Source organism: Terrapene carolina, unplaced genomic scaffold, assembly GCF_002925995.2.
Source record: "Terrapene carolina triunguis isolate 2854851 unplaced genomic scaffold, T_m_triunguis-2.0 Scaffold102, whole genome shotgun sequence".
Lineage (NCBI taxonomy): Eukaryota > Metazoa > Chordata > Testudines > Emydidae > Terrapene > Terrapene triunguis.
The window spans coordinates 4,092,476-4,119,189 of record NW_020664453.1 but is presented as its reverse complement, the minus strand read 5'-3'; the positions used below and the strand labels follow the sequence as shown (position 1 = coordinate 4,119,189).

General features: G+C 39.7%; 1 protein-coding gene across 3 annotated transcripts in view; it reads left to right on the top strand.

Annotated features, from left to right (window-relative positions):
• LOC112120568 (non-specific lipid-transfer protein) overlaps window positions 1-20,930 on the top strand; it is a 46,054-nt gene extending 25,124 nt beyond the window's left edge. For 2 of the 3 annotated variants that reach the window (XM_026651715.1, XM_026651713.1), the window contains 5 exons: window positions 5,812-5,965; window positions 9,231-9,324; window positions 13,799-13,928; window positions 16,612-16,691; window positions 20,044-20,930. In XM_026651715.1, the coding sequence (XP_026507500.1) occupies window positions 5,812-5,965; window positions 9,231-9,324; window positions 13,799-13,928; window positions 16,612-16,691; window positions 20,044-20,139 (554 nt within the window). In that variant the 3' untranslated portion in view covers window positions 20,140-20,930. The remainder of the gene's footprint in view (window positions 1-5,811; window positions 5,966-9,230; window positions 9,325-13,798; window positions 13,929-16,611; window positions 16,692-20,043) is intronic. The other variant, XM_026651714.1, reaches the window with a different exon arrangement.
• Window positions 20,931-26,714: the final 5,784 nt, after the last annotated feature.

The following is a 26,714-nucleotide window of genomic DNA, read 5'->3' as shown; positions in this document are numbered from 1 at the left end:
CAGGACATATTCCTTCCAGTCTTCCATCCGAAGCCGCACGCTACTCGTCAAGACCAGCGTTTGCATTCCTTAGACGTTCGCAGGGCCCTGGCTTTCTATATCGACCGTACAAAGCCATTTAGGAAGACAACGCAACTCTTCGTTGCAGTGGCCGACCGGATGAAAGGATCACCGGTCTCTTCACAGTGCCTGTCCTCTTGGATTACGTCCTGCATTCGTGCTTGCTACGACCTGGCCGGTGTACCAAAGCCACACCTCATTGCTCATTCCACGAGGGCCCAGGCCTCCTCGACTGCCTTCCTGGCTCAAGTACCGATCCAGGACATTTGTAGAGCTGCAGTGTGGTCATCGGTCCACACATTTGCTACTCACTATGCGCTGGTGCAACAATCCAGAGACGATGCTGCTTTCGGGTCAGCGGTTCTACACACAGCAATGTGTCACTCCGACCCCGCCTCCTAGGTGGGGGCTTGGGAGTCACCTAACTGGAATGGATATGAGCAAGCACTCGAAGAAGAAGAAAAGACGGTTACTCACCGTTGTAACTGTTGTTCTTCGAGATGTGTTGCTCATATCCATTCCAAACCCGCCCCCCTTCCCCACTGTCGGAGTAGCCGGCAAGAAGGAACTGAGGGGGCGCTGGGTCGGCTGGGGTATATATCCAGCGCCATAACGGCGCCACTCCAGGGGGCTCCACAGCCGACTCACCGGGGTTGCTAGGGCAAAAATCTTCTGACGATCGTGCACGCGGCGCGCGCACACCTAACTGGAATGGATATGAGCAACACATCTCGAAGAACAACAGTTACAACAGTGAGTAACCGTCTTTTTTATAAGCAAATCATCCACCACCACTGTTAAAAGTGTGGAGAACCCATCAGATTTTTGATAGAGCCTTGAAATCCTATATTGGGTAATTTTGCTTCTCACTGAGCCAGTTGGTCATTTCTGGGAAAAAACTCTAAAGGCTTTTTAGAAATTATGTGTGTATTCTCTGCTGATTTGCTATTTAATATAGTATGTTTTAACTTTCAGCAATATTGTTAACTGAGAACTTTTCTAATACTGATTTTGGATGTGCCAGCTTAGATGATTAGGTGTTATGTTTTTCTTCGAGCGATGATCCCTATGTGGATTCCAAACATGGGTATGCATACGCCGGAGTCAGAACGGTTCATGGTAGTATCCGTTGACCTGCACGTGCGTCGTGCATTGACCGCGTGGCGTGTCTGAGGCTTTAAGAGGCTATGCGGGTTGATGCTGCTCCAGTTTCTTCTTACCGCTGGATGGCCAGAGTCAGAACCCCTCTTCCTCGTTGCTCTTAGCTTACCAAGAGAGATGTTCTTTGATCGTTGTCTGTAGATAGTTTTTACTAGTTGTATATGGTTGTCCATTTGTTAGCTAGGTTTTCTTTGTTGGACTTCTCCCCTTGCGGGGCTCCTCCCCAACCCAGGGACTATGCCCCGGCAAGCCAGTTTTAAATACTGTGCTTCATGCCCACGGTCCTTTTCTGTGAGTGACGAGCACCAACATTGTCTGTACTGCTTGGGCGAAGCTCACGTTGCCGCCCGCTGCTTCATTTGCCACCCTTTCCCGGATTGGCCTCAAGAGGCCAGAGAACTTTGCCTTTGCAAGTTCTGTATGGAGGAGGTAATGTGACCATGTGCACAACCGGATCCAGGACCAACAGATCCATCAGAGTGGCGCTTCATACAGGTGGTGAGCTCCTCCCTGGGCCTTTCCCAGCCGGCTCCAGAGGCACTACCACTACTGCCCAAGACCCACCATGCTCATAAGAGGCACAGCTATGGACATAAGGGCGGCTCCCCGACGGGGACTGTCTCTAAACACATCATTGCTTCCCTGAGCTGTGCCAGGTCAGGTGAGAAGTCACACATCAACTCGGATGCTCCAGCGACAAAAAATCCCACTCAGAGCATAAGTCCAAGCACCGCGCTCCATCGGCCCTGCCACTGGCCGCAGTGACTGGCCTGCTGCCGTCACTTCCGGCTCCGTCCACTCCACTGGGATGTCTGGACTTGCATGCCCAGTCTTACATACACTGGGGCGCTTGTCTCCTCTCATGCCAACAGCTGAATTGATGTTGCCATATGCCAGCTCCCGTCCACACTCAGGCATATTGTTGCTCCCAGAATACCGGCTCCCACGGATGAGCCCTTCTCCTTCAGCATCCTGCTCTGCTCTTGGACCATCTGGCTTCATCTCATCCCACACTGATGGTTCCGACGACTCTGCCTCTACTGGATCTGTCTTTGGCCTCGGAGTGGTCCTCCAAGCCGGACTCTGCCTTCTTGCCTGCCCAGTCATACAGCCTGGACCCCTGGCGCCACCCATATCAACCAATGTACGCCCCACTGGTCAACCCATGGTTCCATTACTTGCAAGCACTGCTGATGCCAGGCAACCCCTGTGCCTGACCCTACTGAGCTGCTTGGGACCCCGACAGCAATCGTGGGGGGACAACCATGCCTTCATCACCGGCTGTCCCCAATGCACACCGTCCCTCCCTCTGTCTATGAGAAGCCCCAGGACTTTCCGGCACCGGCAGCACCATTGGACCCTCTTCACGGTGGGGTGTTCACACTACCAATTCCAGGTCCTTCTCTTTGGGATTGCACTGCCCCCCTCGTCTTTACGAAGGTTTTCGCCATCGTGGCGGCCTACATGTGTCGCCTGGGTCACTCCATGTTTTCCTACCTGGACGATTGGCTCCTCGTGGCTCCATCCCAGGCCTGCCTCCTTATCACTGTCCGCACCCTTCATATCCTCCTAGACGCCTTGGGGATTTGCATCAATGAGGAGAAATCGGTCCTTACCCCTACCTGCATGTTCATTTTCATAGGGGCTCGTCTGGACTCTGTCGCGGCCCACACCTTTTTTCCCCCTTGGACTGCTTCACCGCCCTCACTGTTCTCATCTCGCAGCTCCACCGTTGTCCATGCACACGAGTCCGTCAGTGCCCCCTCTCTCTTGGACCAAATGGCTGCCTGCACCTCTGTCACGCTACATGCCTGCCTCCATATGCATTGCCTCCAGCTGTGGCTCCACTGCATCTATGATCCTCAGTCAGACAGCCTAGGCAAACTGATCTTGCTTCCTCCCTCTGTCCTCACCTCGCTCATGTGGTGTTGCAACCTGTCCACAGTCTTATCCAGCATCCCTTTCATTCCCCCACAGCCCATACCACTCTCACCACAGATGCCTTGCTCGTTGGCTGGGGTGCTCATCTGGACAGCCACGTGGCTCAGGGCCTCTGGTCCCCCAGGGAGGCGCAGATGCACATCAACATCCTGGAGCTCTGTGCCGTCTGCCTCACCTGCCGAGTTTTCCTGCCCTTCCTCCGCTCATGGCATGTTCAGCTGTTAAGAACATAAGAACAGCCATACTGGGTCAGACCAAAGATCCATCTAGCCCAGTATCCTGTCTTCCAACAATGGCCAATGCCATGTGTCCCAGAGGGAATGAACAGAACAGGGTAATCATCAAGTGGTCCATCCCCTGTCACCCATTTCCAGCTCTTGGCAAACAGAGGCTAGGGACACCATCCCTGCCCATCCTGGCTAATAGCCATTGATGGACCTATCCTCCATGAATTTATCTAGTTCTTTTTTGAACCCTGTTATAGTCTTGGCCTTCACAACATCCTCTGGCAAGGAGTTCCACAGGTTGACTGTGCATTGTGTGAAAAAATACTTTCTTTTCTTTGTTTTAAACCTACTGCCTATTATCCAGATCCAAATACATCATGGCCCTGTATGCCAGCATACTTTCCTGTAAAAACAAAGCACTACTTGAGCAGTATGGCTTTTTTTTTTTTTTTACTTTAAAAAAATACAACCCCTAACTTGTTCAGGAGTCTTTGTGATCAGTTTTTTATTTCTGTAAGAAATACTTAACAAATGGTTTTGAATTCAGCTTGTTACTGCCAGCCTTTGAAGTATTTCATTATTACTATTATTTATTTATTTATTCCTACAGCAGAATTGAAAGAAGTACTTCTTTCCTCTAATTCCTAAAAGTGTCAAGAATGTTCTGCTAATGCAGTCTTTTGACAGACTTTTAGCAGAAGGATTTATAGTACTGCCATCAAGGTGTGAAAAATAGAACTACTTAAAAATTCGTTATATGGTTTTCAGAACTTAGTCTCTTTTTAAAGACTAAACACTGTCACGCAGCTGTTTTTGTAATAAAGCCTTCATTAAAGAATTGGAATTTTCTTGAAGGGACCCTCACGTTGGTAGGCCAGAATTTGACATTCTGAGTAATGACTTCATCTGGAAGGTATTACCATAAAATGGTTAAAGAATAAGGAAACTAATCTTCCATACAGTGGACATTTGAAGGGGATGAAAGTGAAAAATGCATCACTTTGAGTCACAAACTCATATGTTTATAGAGTATGCGTGCACAGATGTAAATGCTATGTATTTTTCTTTTTCCTAAAACTGTGAAAATATTAGTTTTCTAAAACCAAAGATTGCTTAAGAGAGACAGCCTGAAGCCCAAAGTCAGGTATAAGAGTACTAAAATATGCCAGTATTGCAGCTCCAAAGTCAGGATAAAGCTAACTCTGCGGGGTGTTTATTTCACTGGAGAAATTGCACAATTTCTGTCCTGTCTTTCAAGGAAGATGAAAGTACAGACAAATACAGTGATTGTGGGCTTTTTAAAATAAACTTAGGCAAATTAGTCAAAAAATTTAGGTACCCCGACGTATCAACAAATAGGGCTCAATCCAAGGCCCATTGAAATCAATGGAAGAATTCCCACTGATTTTAATGGACCTTCGATCCAAGGCCATATTCTGCTTCACTGTTTTACTTCTATAGTTAGTTTTTTTAATTGCTGAAAAGATCTTTACAAATTTCAATAGGGAGGCAAAAATTATTAAATATTTTTAAAGGAATTAAAAAAAAAGTTCATGCCTATAGAACAATTGAAAGGAGGGTGCTTTATCAAAAAAATTAAAGTTGACGGTGTTCTTTAAGCTAAAACTTTCCAGAAGCACCACTCTCTGAGTATTGGTCAATTTTTAGTCTTGCCCAGGTTCATAGTGTCCTTCTTGTTTGCTTGTTCTTTTTAAAACTACAGTCAGAATTATCAAATGGTAAGTTTTGTATTGTGCAGAAATAATTCTCTATTAAGTGTTATATCAATGATAAGAAATGTTTGTCTAAGCAATCTTATTACAGTATTACATTTTGACGTGTACTAAAACTTCATGAAACAAATATTTTCAAAATAGATTGAAACACTGTCATATTATCCCATATTTTAGCTATATAAGAGCTAAATAATATTATTACCTAAGTCATGGTCAGTATTGGATTTGACATAAAAGAAAACAGCATTTTTAAGATTGTTCATTTTTAAATCAGTATAACTTTCTAGCCCTAAGCACTCCTAGTTTTTGTATTCCTTTCAGTTGATGTATGCAGTGTAGTTGTAGCTGTGTCGGTCCCAGGATATTATTAATATCTTTTATGGACCAGCTTCTGTTGGTGAGAGAGACAAGCTTTCGAGCCACACAGACCTGAAAAAGAGCTCTGTGTGGCTCGAAAACTTCTCTCCAACAGAAGTTGGTCCAATAAAAGATATTACCTCACCATTTAAGCTTCTGTTTTTTTTTTTTAAAAAAAAGCTTTTTTCTTAGGATTTTGGCAACTGGAGTTCTTTACATTTCAGTTTGCTGAAGAGGTAGCATGATATAAAACATTATTGTATTTGTTGCTTGCTCTTTCAATAGTTGGAATGTTTTAAGATCTGCCTTCTCTGTGTTTGATTTTTTAGGTCTGGCTCAGTGTGCTGAACTCTGCTGGCAGCTAAGAGGGGAAGCTGGGAAGAGACAAGTTCCTGGTGCAAAGGTTGCTCTGCAACATAACATAGGCCTTGGTGGTGCTGTAGTTGTAACATTATACAGAATGGGTTTTCCTGAAGCTGTAAGGTGAGCTTTTATCTATTTGTGTTTATATAAATGTCATCAGAGAAGAGGTAGCATAGTTCTTTACTTTGGAAGACAGAGATTTTCTGTTTGAGTGCAGCATAAAGTAGGATGTAATGTTTAAATAGTGTGGTAGATCCAGTTTGGTAGTGCTGAAATGAAAATGTGCATATAATTGGCTTATTTTGCACATGCAATACAGTTTTCTCAGTACCCTACTAAATAGACTGCTTGGATTATGTTTGTTCCCTCACAGCAGGGAAAAATGCAGTTCCTGAATGCACAACTCTTTCTCAATGCTTATGTGCAGCTATTTTTCCTGCAGTCTATTTCAACTTTTTTAGTGGTTTTGGTGTTGGTCATGATGGCTTCTTCCCCCCCCTCCCCCCCCCAATTGTGTTCTAATAAGTATCTGTCTCCATGTCCAAAATTCTAAATAAATTTAAGGAAAAGGGATATGAAAAACTAGCACTGATACTTTGATATGATTCTTGTAAAACTGCAGACATTTTAAGACTGCAATTAAATTGCCATAAAGCGGCATGAAAGCTACAACCTTCATACCTTTAGTACTTCAAAATGCTCCAGTTTGAATGCACAGGTCACTGACCGTTCCTAGATAGTGTAGTCAGTAGTCATAGATTCCTTTATTTGTTTAGATGTACAAATAATAGTTATTTTGGATAAGAAATACGAAATAAAACAGTAGCTTCATGCCTTTTCTGTTCAAGAGCAGTTATTTTTTGTAGTAGAAAAATCTTAGTTTCACAGAGAACATGTGAGTGGGATTTTGTTTTTTAAACTAGCAAGCGCCTGATATTTTTCTTTGGGGTTCTTATTTAATGGAGTTTTGCCATTGTCTTCAGTGGGGTCAGGATTTCCAGTCCTACTAGCAACAGAGATGCCTGTTTCAAAATCTGTGCAGTGTAAGGTTTGTTACTACTTATTGGAAATTTGTTTACTATTGGGAAGGGTTTAATAATCCCTATCACAGATTTTGATAGTGATGTGAATATTTGATGGCTTTGGTGATGACAACAGATGTGGAATATTTGCATAGGAATTGGGGTTGGTGTTTCTGCTTGTACAAATATTTTTGCAATAATATTTGTTTAAAAAGAGTATTGTAGGCATAAACCCCCCCTAGTTTAGGAACAAGTGTATGTATACGTGTTCTTACAGCAGAACGATAATTGGGATTATAGGCGTATGAGGGAGTTTCCATACAAAGAGAGATTATAGGATATAGAATTTCATAATTCAGACAGGCAAAAGTAAGAGAAGATACGCTACAGATATATAAATGAATGAAAGGTATATGGAAGTCCATTTGAGTTTTCATATTTTTCTGGTCCCATAGTAAAAGGATAAGGGGGTGGTAAACATTAAACAGGTAATTAATCTGAGGAACTCTGTCATGGGATTATCTAGGCCAAGAATTTGGTAAGATTAAAAATGGTAAATCTATATGAATAAAAATATCTTCTATAGTAGCTGTAAGGGTCATCAGGTTTTCATTGGTGAACTATCAGGTGTGGTCATAGAGAAATTCCCTTGTTGTATAATATGCATATTTAAGTGGCATTGCAGAAGTTTTATACCTTCCTGTGGCTCATCCAGTTTTGGTCAGGGTTGTAGAATGCCATACCATTGTAAATGCATAATTGGTCCATTCCTGTAAAGCAATTCCAAACTGTTTTTATTTTCAAAACTTTATATATGTTGTAGTTTTAAATTATTAATATGAACAGGAGTTGTACCAAAATATGCCAGTCCATAAAAATAAAAGGATTTGGGAACCATCGTGAATAGTTCAGTCTTTCCTTTATATAGCTTGTACCTTTAATTTTGAGACTCTGGGAATAGGTAATCAGCAGACAATGGTCTTCTGCTCAGGGTGTAGCTTCAAAAGACTGGATTTTTGCATAATCAGAGATGGGGAATTTGCGTTCAGGTTCCTATAGAGATTTCCCAGGCAAACTGCTTGACTGTTTGTCCCAAAGGTCCATTTTTGTCTGGCCCACTTTCAATATAGCCCTTTGAAGTTCATAACTCTTTCCAGGTTTCACATCACCTCTCCCCCCTAAAGAGGTTACATACAATCCTGGCCCACAATAATACATAACCTTTGCATTTAATATAATGGACTCCAAAGATACTTAAACTTAATTCAGTTAGGGCCATTTCCTGCAATATACGTGAAAAAAACTATCTGCCACAATTATTTACTTTCTTGCGCCCCCTTTTTTTGGTCTTTCTAAATTGTAAGCTCTTTGGAGCAAGGACAGTCTTTGCATTGTCTCTACATTGCTAGCATATCCTGAGTTACTGACAATAGTGCTCTCCTTTGTGTGGGAGGAAAGGTTTTGCATACTCAGCTGATTGTGTTCCTCCTAAATAACTGCAATTAGAAATTATTACTACAACCCATTTATTTGACTTTTCTTTGACATAGTTATCATCTTACAAAAATTTGGTTGGGGGAACTGCTCGTGAGATTTTTTTTCTTTTTTCCTGAAGATAACTTTCAAAGTATAGAAATTAAAATCTAGACAGCTATCAATTGCTGCCTTCTTATTAATGTTGTTTTTCCAAAAGGCTTTGCCTGTAAAAGACCTCTAATAGAAGAATTGTACTAGACATATGTCAGATGTTGGCATTAAAAAAGTTAGGCTCCTCTGTTCACATCATTTAGCTATGCAATTGTAGTGTGATATGTTAACATTGGGTAACAAAGGGAAAGCTATTGCATTTCATGGTCATAAAGATCTTAATAAATTTTATTTCATGCTGGTGCAATCTTGGTTTAAGTCATCAGAGCTAGATGTACTGTATTCAGTTGCTCTAGTAATTAAAAGTTACTCTGGGTATACATCCAGGTAAATGAGAGCAGAACTTGGTGCCTTTATATGTAGCTCTAAATGAGATGGATTTGTATGTAATAGAGGGTTATTTGTTAGGTTCTTCACATGATTCTAAGGTCTTGTGTTTACTGCAGAGTTAACTTGCATTATAGCTTGAATCCCATCTCTTCCCCCCCCCCCCCCCCCCCCCCACTTCGCTGGCTGGCCTGTCCGGGTATAGGCTACAGCTTGAGTTTGCATAACTCATCAGCTGCTAACATAATCACTCTGTGCAGTTTGACTGTTACTTTGTAGTGTGGCTGCTCTCATTTGAGCCAGGCTAACTTGAATGTAGATAACTTGAGTTTTCTTTGCAGTGACAGACAGCCTAAGTGATTTAAATGAGTGGTTTCCTTTCATTTCAGCAGCCAGCGCATCCAGGCTATTCCCACCAGAGCAACTGTTGATGGATTTAAGGCCCATCTTGTTTTCAAAGAGATTGAAAAGAAACTTGAAGAGGTAAATCCCTTTATTTCTTTTTTTAAAGTCTTTATAATGGGAGACTTAACTTTTTATTTGTTATGCTTTGGCTTCAGAGATAAGGTTCATCATCTAGCTTTAATTCACACCTCAAGTGCCTCACTGCATGCAAAGACTTGAAAAATGTACTTGTCCAGAGAGAGATCTGTTCAGTGTAAGGAGCATCAACTTTTGCAGAATCCATGCATGTTTTTAAAATGAAAGATGTGACCCCTTCTTAAGTCTACTAAGAGGATCACTATGTGTGTTCAGGGAGAAAATTGGTTGTTGCTGTTGACAGTTGGGTGTCTGTGTGTGAATGATTTGCCACTCCACACTTTGGAGCGGGAAGCACTGTGTAGATGGTAACTGTGACAGATATTGCAATCCTATGCAGTATTTTTGGGGACCATTGTACTAAATTTATGGATGAATTATGTATGATTGTGTTCTGCTCTCTGGAGGTGGGTTATCACAGTTCTTCCTGGAACTAAAAACTGTGGGAGGTAATAACCTGGGATATGTAAACAACTCCAAAGCACCACCTTCTGGGGTGTTTGCATATACTTGTTCAAACTGGGTTTTCCAGAGACTCTTTTGGTATAAAAAGCTGAACTGATACAGATCCTTCTTACTGATCCAGCAAATGGACAGGACCTTCTCTCCAAGGGGGCACCAACCCTTGTGGAAAGGTTGGAAAGACTGTCTTATTAGGGCCCCATCAGACTGATGGGTGACTTCTGGTAAGGTTTTAGCATTCGTGTAGGAACTCTTATTGTTTTTTACATGTTTTTTTTTTAATGCTTTTTTGGTCCTATTGTTTGCTGAGAAAGTTCTGTGTGGTCACTGGTAAAAACCCTGTCATTGTTTTCAGAGAGAAAGCACAGCCCAGGTGCTGGCCTTTAGACAGATGGCTTTCTGGGGATATTACAGTGTGACACAGGGCCGGGCAGCCTTAAAACCCCCATGCGTAAGAGTGGGACAAGAGTTCCTGCCCAGAGACAGGTGATGGCTAGAGATCTGAGACCTCACTGGGCAGTATTCCTGGAGTGGACCACAGAGAGGGAATGCAGATGCACTTATCCCAAACTGACAATAACCACACGGATAAAGGGCTCTGTGTGCTGGGTGGGAAGCTCACCAATACTGATTTGGGTGGAGTGAGTGTGGGGAGCTTCTGCCACCTCTACAGAGGATTTTGGGGCTGAGAGAGGCTGCTGTTACTATGCCTGCAAAATTTCAACCCATCCTCCCTCCACCTCTGACAGGTTGCTGGGAGAGGAGCTACTCATTATAGGCTCGATCCTACAAGGTGATGAGCACACTGGCCCAGTCTATCAAAGCACTTGAGCATGTGCTTAACTTTAAGCGTATAAGTAGTCCAGTTCTCTTCATTAGTAATATAAAGTTTGAAACTGATGTGATTTGTTGTGAATTTGCTAGGCTATGCTTCTGGTACACAGAAGGTGAAGTGAGTTACAAAAACACTTTGATTACTCTAGAATATCAAACTGATCTTTGTTCTTAAAACAATTTGCTCCCAGTTGCGGGCAGGTGCTAGTAGTTCACTGGGTTCTTCTAATATGACCTCTCCATTACTGGAGGTTTGCAACTTTGGTAGCCCATTCTGTATGGTCCTCTGCTAATCTCTTTGTGGGTGAATCGTCTTTGTGATCCGCCCAAGATACCACATCATCCATCTAAATTCTTCTTTTTCTGCCTCACGTTCTTCTGTCATCAACTTTCCCTTCCAGTGCCTGTAAACATGCATCGCACTCTCAACCACTTAAAATGTGGCCTGAAATAAAAACTTTCTTGTCAGAAAATCTAACTTTTGCTGAGTGCCAATCATTTCCAGTATTTTTAGTTAGTTATGTGGTTTATATATGATATTTTCTGAATTCTTCTGTAACACCATAATTTGAAGGATTGAATCTTTGTTATTAAGAATTTTTGTTATTAATTCTTTGACTGTCCATGATTCACAGTTGTGATTTAACACAGACCAAATACAAGTTTTTATGAGTTGGAATTTAATCTTCAGATTCATGTCCCTTCTCATCAGATGTTTATTCTTCCAGAATGTCTTTTGCTCTAGCTGTACTGGTGCTGACTTCAGTATCCAATCTTCCATCTTCTGTAATGATGCTTCCTAAGTAGCAATAATTTCTCACTTTCTGTATAGTTGTGCTGTTCACTGGAATCTTGCATGTTTTCCTAGGATCCTTGATACGCCCATAATTTTTGTCTTGTCCATATTGAACTCTGGGCCATATTCTTTGCCATATTTATATATAATCTTCACTAACTTCATCAGACCGTCTTCTGAATCAGCCAACAATACTGTCATCTGCTTAGCGAATGTTATTCACCCATTTTCCATTCATGTTAAAACCTTCTATTTCTTCAATTAATTTAATCAAATACTTGCCATGAATGTTGTATAATGTCACTGACTTTATTCAACCTTGTCTCACATCTTTCTTAACCTCTATTAGGTTTTCCATTTTCATCTCCCAATATAATTGCCTTCTAATGCCATTCATTACTCGGAGTTTGTACCCATCAGTCCCTACAGATCTTACTATATTGAGAAATTTGTAGTGGTTCCCTCAAAGGCTTTTTAGAAGTCAATGAAACACAAGTATGCTGTTTCCCCATTTCTATTGATCTTTCTAAGATGAGCTTCATATTCATAATGCTGTTTATGGTGCCCTATTCATGTTTGATTCCATATTGTTGTTCACTTTCTTCCTTATCAATCTTTCCTTGTATTTGGTCTTGAACAACTCACAAAAGTGTCTTAGAGGCATGCGATACTAGTCTGATTGCTTTATAGTATTTACAATCCATAGTGGTGTTCTTTTTTGGGATTTTGATACACAGTGAAGTTGTAAAGTCATTCATACTCTTCATTACCTATGCCAGGGCTTTCAACCCTTCATCCCCTATGTTTTTTTTAACAATTCAGCTGGTATTTCATCACATCCTAGTGCTTTTCCATTCAGAAGCGTTTTTATTGCTGCCATGATTTCGTCATCAGTTGTTGGTGGGCTTCCCTGATTGATCTCTAGTTGAGGTTTTTCAGGCCTGTCATCATAGTTCCTTGATATATTTTTGCCATAACTCATTCTTGTCCTTTAGATATTGAGATATTGTCCAGTTTTGTCCTTTAGGGTCGTATCGATCACTTTTGTTTAATTAAAGTCTCTTATGTTTTTGATATATCTCACTTTGTTCTCCTTATCCACTTGTTCAATTTCTTTGTATTTCTCTTTCAAACTTTGCTAATCTGTTGCATTTATGTGTTACTTTATTTAGTCTTTGATTTTCCTCCTTTTCTGTTGTTGATCTTTGTGTATTGTGCTCACCTAGTTACTGTTAATAATTTTCAGCTTTTATTTGGTGTTTGCTGCTTTCTATCTTGATATAATGAAAGAATGGTAATGTCGTGGAAAAACGACCACGCGTTGTGTTTGGATCAGAACAAGCCTGAGGTTTCCTTTATTGAATACAAGCATGCAGGGGGTGACAGCTATCGGAGCTGCCCCCCTGATTCAAGGAACACACAAGCTTTTAAAGCTTAAAATCGCAAACAAATTACACATACTTTCGTCTTAATTACCTTATTTGGAATACAGGTCAAAAGCAAAAAGAATAATCATATTCCCTTATTCGGCCTTTCCTGTTGTTGTTATTCACAGTCTGGTTCTTTTGCGGTTTGACTTTAACAGTACTATTGCGGTTATATATTTCTTAAGCTTGGCTATTGCAAATTGTTCTGTTTGGGGACTTTTCCATTCCACCTCTTCATGCCCCTTATACACAGAAAGCCATTGTTCCATTTTGGGGACTTTCCATTCGGCCCTGAAAAAACGGAAACATGCTCGGCCAATACTTTAGGCCTACTAGCTTGACCAGAGTTTTAAGGCCCCCTTTAGATTTTCCTCCACAGTAACATGGCCTTTTTCCAAGCTTAAAGCAAAAATTATAATAGGGCAAGCCTATAATTTCCAAGCAAGTATTAATATTTACCTGTTTTTATAATATATTTGATCTTTGCTTTTAAACTTATATTTGTAAATGGCAGTTATTTGAGACCTTGGAATTATTTGTTCTTTTTGTTTTTAGTAGACTTTTATCAGTATGTTGGGAGGTGGTAACTCCGAAAAATGGGGAATGATTACATTAATTAAAGCAATTATATATTACCATTGGTCTCAAAATTAACAGATATTCAACTTCCAAAGAGTATGTATTTATGTACAATATCTATAGTATATAAATTCAGGTTTGCGTGTGTTAAATTAAGCTTAGCAGAATGAATTGAATAGAGCTTTAATAAGTTGAAAGATTCATCTATTGCTACTTGGTGTAAACATCTGTTAAAACAAATTATTTTAATTGTGCCAAAGCTGATGGAATGAAGTGATTCACTTGTCCATCAAATGTAACTTATGCATAATCATTACAGGAAGGAGAACATTTTGTCAAGAAAATTGGTGGTATCTTTGCCTTCAAAGTAAAAGATGGTCCTGATGGTAAAGAAGCAACCTGGATAGTAGATGTGAAAAATGGTAAAGGCTCTGTAGATATTAATTCAGGTCAGTGCTGTTATCTCTACAGTATGTCTTTTGGTATAACCCATATTGTCAGAATGAAAGGGAACCATCAGGTCCTTGAAGGTTACATACAAAATATGAACTTCTTTAGTTAAACAAGAACTACATTATTTTTAATATCCCCACCTCATCATTGACAAATGAAGTTAAATTTTAATCCTCATTGTTTGGATATGGCTAAGATTAAGTGCTGTTCCTCTTCTTCTCCTTCTGTCCTCATGTTTCCTATGACACTTTTTTAAGACTTCCCAGTTAGATAAGCAGCATTTGAGGAGATTATAACATACATGACTCTTGGAAGGACCAATGCCAGAATAAACAAAACTGGGTAGCTACTACACCAATGGATATCCTAGAAATGCCTGAATGGACAGATAGAAGATTGTTCTTGAAATTTGGGGGGCAGGCTTAATTGCAGCTGCAAATTGGAGCATGCCTGGCCCATGTCCAGAATTGCTGCACCCACTGATTACAAGATAAATCAACATTGGCTGCATGGGTAAGGGTACAAAACTTGGTGGGGGAAATTATATATAATGGTATTACAGAAAGAGTGGAAGTATTTGACATTCTCCTCTCCACTGCTGTGGAGTAAAAATATCTCAAACTTGTTCACTGAATGTACTTCAGAGAATTGGATGGTTCATGTCTTTTTTGTAATTTTGTCCTTGGACATAAATCTGCAGCTGAGTTAACAGAATTTAAATAAGGTATTGTTAGTTTAAGGAGAAGATGTTTTCAGTCGTTATTCTTTCTGTTATGAATGCATTAAAGAACAATGCTATATATAGATACTGGCCTATCTTTTGTCATAATTAAAATCCACTCAAAGTCAGTGAAAACTCGTTGTGGTTACAGATACAGATGAAATAGATGATAACATTTTCAACTGGTTTATGGTTAAGGTGATCTTGAAATCTCCTGGGGTTGCACTAACTCAGCAGCTGTGGCTGTGAGCTTTTTGTTAAGAAATGTACAAAGGAAAACAGAACACGCACGCCTCCTCTTGAAAAGCTCTGGGCAGGAAATGCCTCAACTTGGAGTTTGTGTAGGAACTGCCTCAGGAGAAAATAAACATCTAATCCAAGTTAAAGTTTTTATTTCTGCTTAGAAATTAAGTTCACAATACAAATCAAAAGGGTGAAAAATATGAATCTAACTCCTGGAGTTAACTTTTAACTAATCACATAAGGATCTGTTTCTCAGTGAATGGGGAATTAAATAATGTTTCCCAAACCTAATACGAAATAATACTTCTTAGTTTTCAGGACCTTTCACAAATATTAAAATCCCCTATGTAGTTCCAAGAGCAGAACAGGAAGTGACATTTCCCTTCCCTGCAAATGAGCATCAAGCTGGTTCTGGGGGGACTATGTAGAGTAGATAATGTCATGCCCATTGAAGGTGAAGTTCTGTGCTGCATTTCTAAAGGTACATCTACACTGTGATAAAAGACCCGTGGCACTGCCGCTGCTGGCTCAGGTCAGCTGACTTGGGCTTGAGCTGCAGGGCTATAAAATTGCTATGTTGATACTCTGGCTAGAGCGTGGGCTCTGGATCCTCCTCCCTCGCAGCATTTCAAAGTCTGGCTCCAGCCAGAACCCAAACGTCTATACTGCAATTTTATAGTCCCACAGCCCATGCCCTGTGAGTCCGAGTCAGCTGACCTGAGCCAGCTGCAGGTCTTTGATTCCAATGTAGACATACCCTCAGAGGTATAAACACAAAACTCGCAAACCAGGAGAAGGGGAGGCCTTAAGAGGCTCCTGATCCTAGGCAGCTCTGGGGGCTGTGGTGGCCCCTAGGATCACTGTTGCACTGCATGCTGGACCCTACATCTGATGTTTCCCTCTCACATTTGGCACACCCCCTGTAGTTGGGCATGTGAAGAGGTCCTCATAAGACAGTTTTATAGTTGTTTTTCTGTAGTGCCAGCAATAGGGAAATCCCAACCAGCCAGGACTTCTAGAGGCCATTTATGTCTGATCCTTTCCCCAGCATAAACGGGCTAAAGTATGGTTGAGGATCTCTCCCTCATCTCAGTTGAGATTAACAATTGTGATGGATTATTGCTGTGGACTCGAATCCTTTTGGAACTGGATTGTGATCACAGACTCACTTTACAGGACCCAAACAGTCCTCAGATATTAGCAACTTCCAGTTGCCAGTGACCTGGGTTTGATTTGTACTAGCAGTCTAGAGAGAGATTTTAAATCTTATTGCTATACTCCAGCCCACCTAATCCCAGTGCCCTTTATTATTAATGGGCTTATTTTTGTAGCAAATGCTTTAATACTTAGATTTAAATACTGTCTGACTATATAGGCTATATTGTAAAGCCCTGTCTGGAACTCCTGCTGATCCTTCTGTAACAGGGTTTCTCAATCAAGTTCCCTCTGACACCCTACAAATATTTGTTAGTGATTATGCAGTACCTATGCTGCTATACCTGCTAATGAGGCTCACTCATATTTTATCCCTTCCTTCCAACTTCTGCTGAGCTCTGTTAATAAGCAGCATGTGACCCTATAGACCATGACTTCTTTTAATATCATTCCACTACTCTACATTCGCAGGAGCTTTAATGTGACTCATGCCTGAGAGTGCTCTGTCTCTCTCAACTGGAAGCTAAACAGTCAAACTCTGTGTCTGTTATGTGTTACAGATAAGAAAGCAGACTGTATAATTACAATGGCTGATTCTGACTTGTTGGCTTTAATGACGGGCAAAATAAATCCACAGACAGTAAGTAAAATGAAGATTAAATGAAAAGATGAACATCTAGAATTGTTTTTATTTTACATAGGCTATGAAGCAACACCTTTATTTTTTTCTGGATTGTTTTGGCTAAGTGATCAATACTTTTTTATGCAATAATATTTTTTGAACATCTATTAGCTCTAAAGGATAGCAAATATAGGTTTTTACACTAATGTACTTCCAGTGTACTTGGCAGAATGTTTACCTGGCAATCAGTAAGTGCAATGAATAAATTTCCTGTTTGGAATTGCTTCATTATTCAGCCTTATGATGACAAGGCTACATGCTGAAGAAATGAATAGCAGAAAGTACACTAGTCACAGAACACCTAAGTACTGAACAGTCTAAAACAAGGCAGTTACTGTGCCACAATTCTAAGATTCTGTAGGTGCTTTAGTCATATATTGCTTCTAAAAATGTTACTCTCATTCTTGAAACTGTTTATTAAATTCCTGCTGTTTTGTAACTGCACTACTGGGACATTTAGAAAATTATGAAAGTGCCACTCACAGTTCCATAGTTAAGGGTGAATTGAGCATTTTTGCACTTAAACCAGAGATTCAACCAGTTTGTTGTGTACAAAGAATACAGCATATCCTCACCAAAATCACAGCATTCACTCTTTGAATACAGACTACAATTTTGTGAGACTTTACAAGCAAATATATTAATTAGTTTACAAGCAAATTTTATTACTTTAAAATGAGTCCTTTGAGTAATTTAGCACCTGATGTTGGACCTTATCTTTGTCCTGAATAATCTTAATAATGGAATAACACAGATGTTTTACACTTTTCTGATATTTAAAAACTCACTGAAATCTTGTGCAGGCTATTTTTGAAGACAATTTTAGGATTAATGGTCATTTTTCCCCCTGTTCTTCATAAGTGGTAGTTTCTCCTTTAGCATGGAGATGAAGAATTTTGTTCTTCTGCATAGAATTTTACATAGAACTGGTCTCTTTCAAAATGGCTGTCATCTCCCATTATTTTCAATAGGATGGAAGACATTGGCTGTTCTCAGATGGTCATTTTTATAAGGGATTGTTTCCCATAGTGTTCCTCTCTGCCTTCTGATAGTATAGGGGGCTTCACTTATTGGAAACAAGTGGTAGCAGTGGTCAGTTTGACTGAGGGTGGCAGCTAATGCTCTGTCCCATTGAAAACCATGGGAGAGGATGGCCATTGAGAAAGAGGGTGATTCTTGAGTCTCTCCGATTTTTATTAATCAGCCTCTGTGACAGATAAACTTTCATTTTTGAAATAAAGGCAAAAAAGACCATTAATCCTAAATAATTGTTTTGAAAAGCTACACATTATACTGGATGTACTCACCAGATAGGCCAGGAGGGGAAATTTGAGGTCTGAAGGTTGCAGGAGAAGAGGAGGGGGAAATTAGTATCTGTATGCAGGGGATTGTGGGGTGCACAAAGGAGGGAGAAACTGGTGTTGTGTACAGGGAGATAGAGGCAGGCACAAGCAGCAGGGAGAATTTGGGCAAGAAGAGAGAGAAAGAAACAGAGGTACACGCTGTGGCTGTTTTGTGCTGCTCTGGTGATGCAAAGCAGCTGTAAAAAAAACAAACCAACCCTCTCCCCCCCCCCCCAAAAAAAAAACCAGTTGAATTGGGCAGTATGCTCTTGCTGATTTGCTGTGCTTCAGCGTGGCATAAAGCCATCAGAACATACTGATGAATCTGGCCTAAAAGTTTAAATTTATTTTTAATTTTAAGTTGATACTTTATATTTTCAAATCATCAGAAATATCTCAGGGTAACGTTCTCTTTGGGATTCTTGCTTGTGGTTCATATATAACGCTTTTTGTCTGGGAGTTCCCTTGAGTTTTATTATTAAAATTACTCAAGGAATTCCCAGACTAACAGTGTGATAAAATGGAGTTAAGGTTGAATTTACCCACCACTAATTTAGGGTAAAATACATTATAGGGATTTTCTAATTATCCCAAATAACAAATGTTGCAAACCCAGGAATTCAGATTTAACCTTAAACTTAAATATCCAAATATGTGAAAGTACAGAAATCCAAACAACCTTAACTGTCCTGTACTGATACAATATGGGGGTGAGAGAAAAAAATCTCTTTACAAATCTGTTTAATCTGATCAGGCACCACATAACCCTAAAGTGCCTTTATCAGAATCATATAGTTACTGTGTTGTGTCACTACAGAAAAGTTAATGTTGTTTGGGGACAGTAGTGCCAATAATGCTCAATCTGGGAAGGCTTTTCAGCTGATGTTAAGCATGTTCCACTGTGAGCTCCAGTGTGTAGCCTATGAATCACTTATGAGGAGGCTTCATGGCATACAGAAAGGATGCAGTCTGAAATGAAAAAAAGTAGTAGTTAGCCATCCCATTCAATTTGGGAATGTCTGGCATTCCTCATCACCAGCCCCCTCCAACATATATGATGATGGCTTAATGAAATTTATGAAAATTAACTTCTCTCTTTGCACTGTATACTTGCTATGCAAAGCTGAGAATATCACAAACAAACAACAACCCCAAAACGTTTTTTGTCAAGCTTGGTAAGATATTTAGATAGAATATTGAAATCCTAATTTTTCCAAATACACTTTTGTTTTCCAATATTTCTATGTAATTTGTCTGAAGTAACCATTAACTCTGTTTTGTGGTCTGTCACTGAAATTTCAGGGGTTCTGACATGCTTTTGTGGAGTCCAAGTCCTTCCTTATGTAGGAAAAGAGACTTCTGACATTTAATATACTTAACTGCTTAGATACCACAATTACGTAGCACTATATATAAACTTCAGGAAGTTCCATCAGGCCCTGATCCTGAAAAGATTTACATATGCGCTTAACTTTACGTATGTGAATCATCTCATTGATTTTATTGGGACTGCTCACATGCATAAATTTCTCCAGGATTGGGACCTAATTCTCAAAAGCCCATATTCTAGATATTCTGTTCATTCTTCACAGACAGTTGGGGTTGGCGATTTCCATTATAATCACATTTTGGATTCAGTATTTAAAAGGTACAAAATGTAATGCAGCATTTTCACATGGGGAATTGTTATATGCCTGCTTCTCTACAATTTTTTCCCCTTTCCTTGATTCTTTAACTGAGTCTACATGTAAGTGCCGCAGAGGTGATTGTGTTTAGTCTATAAAGAAATTACAGCCCATGCTACAAAGTCTTTATATATTCTGTATTGCCATACTGTTTAAAACCTCTGAATATTAAGGATAAACTTTGGATGAAGTGGTGCACTAAGGACAAGACATTGTCACCTGAAAGGATTAGAAGCATCAAAACCAAAGGACAAAATAATATTCTTCATTTCCTCTTTGCAGGCTTTCTTTCAAGGTAAATTGAAGATTTCTGGGAACATGGGCATGGCTATGAAGCTTCAGAGCCTACAGCTTCAGCCAGGCAAAGCTAAACTTTGAATTCATTTGACTGCACTTCACACACAAGACTTGATATCTATATTTGTCAAAATCCAGAGTGGAACTAGACATTGAAAGTAACAGTAGTACGGGTTTTTCTAAATTTGGGTAATCAAATCCATCTTTCCTAAACTTAATAGAACGTTAATAGAGATTTAAGTACTGTCTTGCTGAACTCCATATATCTGTCTAGTGCAAAGTGAATGTAGTAATTGTGACTTTAGACTAAACTGAGGCATTCATGGTTATAAACAGTATAATGCAAGGAATTATATAAACAAAATTTGGTGTTAACCAGCCTGAATTTTTTTTTAAAAGCCTTACGTATTTTTAATGAGAGAGGTCACTTTGCTGTCATTGAACTTAAATCTAACAAATTGGTTCTTTAATTTAAAATTATTTTATGAGAGGAATCTCTACAGCCACATAACTCTTTTTAAACTCTTAGGAATCTGCTTTTAAAATATTTTCCATACTACTGCTTTGGAAATTAAAAAAAAAACCTCTAGAAGTAAATAAAAACATTCAAAATTAGTGGTCAGACCAAGATTTGCTTTGAGATTCACAGCATTAATTGTAACACCTCATCACCTTGAAATAAGATTGAGAGGAAAATCAGATAGCATCTGCTTTGGTTAAATACTTATTGATAAAATGTTCCTAGAGCTGATAATTCTTTTAAGTTCTTACCGAATACTGTAAAAAATTCTTATTCCTTTTTATTCGGTTTTGGAGAAATAATGTATTCTGGTCAAATGTTTAATAGAAAATTAAATATGCTTTTCCTATTCTGTGTGGCTTTTTTGTCAGATTTTATTATACAAATTGATTTTCATGATGCATACTGGGAGGACTATTGGGGCCAGTTTTTCTATGGACCACCACCAAGTGGGTGACAGAGTAGTCTGTTATCTACTGCAGGATTCATTGTAGAGAACCCAGTGTCTGGGGAAGAATATCTCACATAATGTTCTGATTTTATATATTTGTTGGCTAAACTAAACAAGCAAAAAGCATAAAATACATATAAACAAATCAAAGCCCTGGCTGGGGTGATTTAGTTGGGGTTGGTCCTGCTTTGACTACCAGGGGGTTGGACTAGATGACCTCCTGAGGTCTCTTCCAACCCTAATCTTCTATGATTCTATGAAATTAAAATAAAATGAATTAACATCAAATCTTTGAATTAATCTAAGTATCCGTTTGATTAAATCATACCAAATAAACCTAAAATTCTTAAAAAGCTTTACCTAATCACTTGGAAGACAGTCTTAGCTATCAGCCCCAAAATAATAGGACATTGTCAATTTCAATGCCAACTGATATATTTGTCATAGCAACAGGAAGGGTCAAATCACTCCCAGGTTGAAATTTTCTGATGCCCAATGTGGCATTCCCTGCCCAAATGACAGATGATTAGGCAACAGTCTTTCCCATCTCCTCTAAAACAGTTACAAAAATTTAGATGAAAATAAGTTTCAGGATTTAAGCATATGACCCTGAAACCCTGAAATATGTGCGATCCTTTAGATAGCAATGCTAACCTGGGGCAGTTTTAGGTGTTTGAGGAAATATTCTATGGATTCTATCCACATGCCCACTACCAGCCATCTTCTGGAGTTTAAAAAAAAAAAAAACCCAAACCCCAAGTACAAGCATGTTAAGATAGAGGTATCCCTATACTAGTAAAAAATGGGAAAAGAATACAAAACCAAAAAGGCTGATATTCAGGGTGGTTTTCATTCAGCTTCATGAGGCTGGTATGTGGTTGAAAAGATTAGCTGGTGGGTTTGTTAGCTCAGCTATTAAATGTCAACAGAGTTGCTGACTGGCTAGAGGTCACTTGGTTGTAGCTGCTGTATCTCAGACATTGCTGTCTGCCTGCCCCCTTTGGTCAGTCATTGTGGCAGCATATGGCAAGAGGCCAGCAGCGATCGCCAGAAGCAGTGGTTTCTTCTTTACTTTCATTTTTTTGAAGATTGTGGTCTGACTGGTTCTTACCCTTTGGAGCTACTCAAGAAATTCTTGGCAAATCCAAATGAGCGACTTCCCTTCAGAAAACACTGCCATTATCCAATGGGGTTTGGATAGATCTCCTTTATGCAAACAAATAACCGCCCAATGCTACTAATTTCAAGCACAGAAAGTTTATAGATCAAAAACATACCCATGAACCTGCTGACTGGGTATTTTGACACATTTGACAGTCATGGGCCCATCTGCAGACGATATCTCAACCATCCTAAAACAATCCTTACTTGAAAATAATCCAAACTAGCAAAAACTGGAACTGAAGTCAGAGAAAGCAATCTCTTGCATTTAATCATGCACTTATTCTTAAGACTAAGTGACTGTTCCTGTTCTACAAAACTTCCCTTTTACATTTTGGTACTCAGCAGATGAACTCTGAACAGCATTTTTGACACACAGTTTCAGTGAAAGATTAGATTTGAACTCTTTCAGAGCAAAAAGTCTTTTAAAATTTCAATTTGGTACTCCAGTTTTCAAGGCCTCTATCTGCCGCATAATGTTTGCTCCTGATATATAGGAACTGCAGACGAAGTATTTACTGAACCCTTTAGAATGATAAAGGAAATGGATTTAATTGGTATACGCACAAGATACAGAACATTGTAATAATGACACATTCTAATTGTACCTAAATTAAAATAATGCAGGCTATATTGTTGCATAAACATAAACAGAACTCCACTCTGGAATCCTCGGAGCGTTCAGCTCAAAACTGAAGCCACAATATGATCCAGTGAAACAAAATCACAACATTGGGGATCTTGCCAGTTTCTTCCATTGGTATATTCATTGTCATGTTATAATAGTACCTTACATCACCACTGTACTTCTGAATACATTAAGAAAAGAGAGTTACGTTTTACGGTATGCTCAATCTAATGGTTTCTGAAACAGCAATTAAAATGGTTTGGTCCTGGCTATGCTTGCAGTTAACCTTGGTTTCCAGAGCTGGTTCAGCTGCCCCTTTCACCAGTGGGTCAACTTCCTAGTGTAAACAAGGTAGGTAATGAACTGATATAGATCACAGCAATTGTTAACAATCAAGGATTGGGACAGAAACACTCACTTGCAAATGGAGATGATGTAAATAGCATAATATGGATATAAAAGGAAAGCCTGCTTGTCATGCAGAGTTTGGTTCACTTTTATCAAGTATGCTGGAAAGGGATGCAGGGGAAGAAATGTTTGCCACCGAGTTGAAGAGCATCCAGATCTAAGACCTGAATTTGCAGAGAAATCCTAGGTTTTACACAAGGCCCTGGTCTTTCAGTTGGAATGTTGATTTTTCTCCAGCGCTTCAGAACAGCAGCCAAAGGGCAGAAATACCTTGGAATTGTCACACTACTGTCTCAATCCTTCTGCTGTTCTCCCTCCTCATCTCCTTGTCATAACTTGTATTAAAGGAGGAAAATCCTTCACTCTTTCTCCACTACTATACTACTGGATGTAATGCATATAAGATACACATTTCCTTAATGTCTCTTTTATTGGGCTTCTTCTAAAAGCCCTCAGGCTTGGAGAAATTAAGTAGCCCAAGATGTGCTCTTAGCAGCACATCATATGCCAGCACCACTGTACAGTCATAGTTAAGGCTGTGTTCAGTTTTGCAGTTAAAATGGAAGTTCAAGCTTGTTTGGTGGGAAAAACAGTGCATCTGCCCCAAACTTTCGGCATATAATCTCTTGAGTATAGCTTGAATTTTCTGAACAATTTCAAGAAAATCGTTTAACTTCTTCCCCAAATACGAATGAGTGTTTTTCCAGAATAGAGAGTAGGAGTGAATGCTGGGGGAAGTTTGGCTCTCAATGTTGGTGGTGGTCTTGGGAAGGCGATATTGACGAGTTGGCATCCTAACAGGGGCAGAGTTAAAGTTGTGCAGTGTTGGCATTGTTATAAAGGTCATTCTGGTAGTGAGATGTGTGTCTTTGGGTTGAGGAATGAAAGATATATTGTGTTGGATGATTTAACTTTGTTTTCTTGGTTTTGTGTTAGGTGTGTTGTGTATAGAGAAACCTTAACTCTCACAACAGTGTTTTTGTGTACTGTATTAGAAACAGGCAAACACCATCAGGATTCCCCCGTTGTGCAATGTTCTTACCTTTTATAGCCACAACAATCTGATCACATGGGATGTTTACCCCCATCTTATCCTAATAGAAAACAATCTGTTCAAGTGTTAGTGAGAGGTGAAAACCAGTAAGTTCCCTGCTTATGCGTGGTAGAATGAAATTCCTTCATGACCCCAAATTTGGTGGTGATTTAAACTCTGCTCGTGCCCAAGAATCACTTGCTTCATACACTGGTGATGGGGAATGGGGGCAAGTCCTTCTTTGATGTAACCTAAACTTGGTTTGCATGTGTCTTTCATTTCCAGACTGTCCATGTGTTTCTCATATGTTGCATAAAATAAATAGATCATTACCGAAGCCTTTGTCACCTCTCTAAGAACCTATACATGCAAGAAGATTCCCTGTTTGCCTCCATAACCTTGTCTTCTCCAAACAACGTAGGCTTAAGCTCTTCACCATCTCATAACTAAGATCCTCCAGGCCTTTTGATCATCTGTTTTCCTGATCTCCAGAATGTGTGTATCTCTACATTGACAGAGTGCTCCAAACTGGATGAAGTGGTGGAACTCTGGCAAGCTGCTATTTCAAGTACCTTATCATCTTTTTGTGTTAGCCTGATTCCTTTCCCCCATCTCTCTGATCCTCCCTTGCAGGCAGTGAAGTATTGCACTGGAAATGTTTGACTACTAGCTTCTTCTATATAGTGAAAATAACTTTTGGTATAAAGGGCCTTAAAAAAAACCCAACACTTCTCCTTCAGGCTTAGTAGTTTCAGGTTCCCAGCTTATATGAGCAGAAATTTCAGCTTCAGCAATTAAACCTTATAAAGTTTCCCCTTTGTTTGTGGGCGTCCATGAATAATCTTTTTCTTTTTGAAATATGTCAGTATTTTTATCAACTGAAATTAAGTTGTTGATCATTTAACACTGGTAAAGAAACACTGTCAGAGTTGGCAGACCTAATCTTTTCATCTTTATATCTGTTTGCAAAGTCCATGTAATTTTTATATATGAATTTTTGTATTAAAAATGTGCAAAACACATGTTTCAGTACATGTAGAAAATCAAATCCATGTCTCCAAGGCTGAGCTGATGAGCAGAGCTGTGTCTAACTCAGCAGATTTGGCTTGCAGGAATTTGTTACTATTTCACTCTTGGTTCAGAGCTCCTGATTTTTTTGTTTTGTTTTCTGTCTCCTTGAATTTTGGATTTGAACCTAGCTGTTTTGCCCGATTTGAAGACAAAGCTAAGCACCATGGAGTTCTGATAGATCCACCTAAAACCATAGGCCTAACTGCTCAAAAGTGATTAGTGATTTTGGGTGCCCAACTTGAGACACTTAAAGGGGAGATGATTTTCAGAGTGTAGGAGCTCAACACTTTCTGAAAATTAGGCCACTTTAAGGTGTCTCAATTTGGGCACTTAAAATCACTAATCATCTTTGAAATGTAGGCCATACATTCGGTGCAGGACCACAAACTCTTGATAATGCCTCTCCCAAATCAGGCACATTTGCTAGAGCACTCTCCATAGCTGAATGAGTGTGCATGAACAACAGGTCTGGGATATTTAGGGAAAGAGGTTTTGGCTTCAAGTTTCTACAGTTTTATAAGTTGTCAGGCAGGGCTGGCCCTATGATTAGCATGGCCACATGGGAAGGATGGCATGCAGGTCCATTTTGAGGTGGGGACAGGATTGGACAGATGGATGGATCGTATTTTGTTATACTAATGGGAGTATGTGCTCATTTTTATAGGGAAGATGGAAGGGTTTGGTGAATCGTGGAGGGAGGTCAGGTTGCGTGCCACTAGTGGAGAGTATGGATGAAGAGGCTTAGTCAGTTAGCAGGAGGAGGAGGAAGGAAGGTTTATGGCAACTGGGTATGTGTGTGTTGAAGCCAACCATCCACTCTTTGGGGCCGTGTCAGGCTGTGGTTCTCAACCAGGGGTACACATACCTCTGGGGGTATGCAGAAGTCTTCCGGGGGGGGTACATCAACTCATCTAGAGATTTGCTTAGTTTTAGAACAGGCTATATAAAATGCATTAGCAAAGTCAGTACAAACTAAAATTTCATACTGACGACTTGTTTATACTGCTCTATATACTATACACTGAAATGTAAGTACAATATTTATATTCCAATTGATTTATTTTATAATTGTATGGTAAAAATGAGAAAGTAAGCAATTTTTCAGTAATAGTGCGCCATGACACTTTTGTGTTTTTACATCTGATTTTATAAGCAAGTAGTCTTTAAGTGAGGTGAAAGATAAATCAGACTCCTGAAAAGGATACAGTAGTCTGGAAAGGTAGAGAGCCACTAGTGTAAGGCATATTGCAGACTGCTGGGAGGAAAAGTTCTTGGTGGCAAATAATCAACACAAGCATGAGGCTGTGTGTGACCATCCTCTTGACACATACCCACTTCATAGCTGATCATTTTAGATTGTAAACTTCCTGGAGCAGGGACTTTC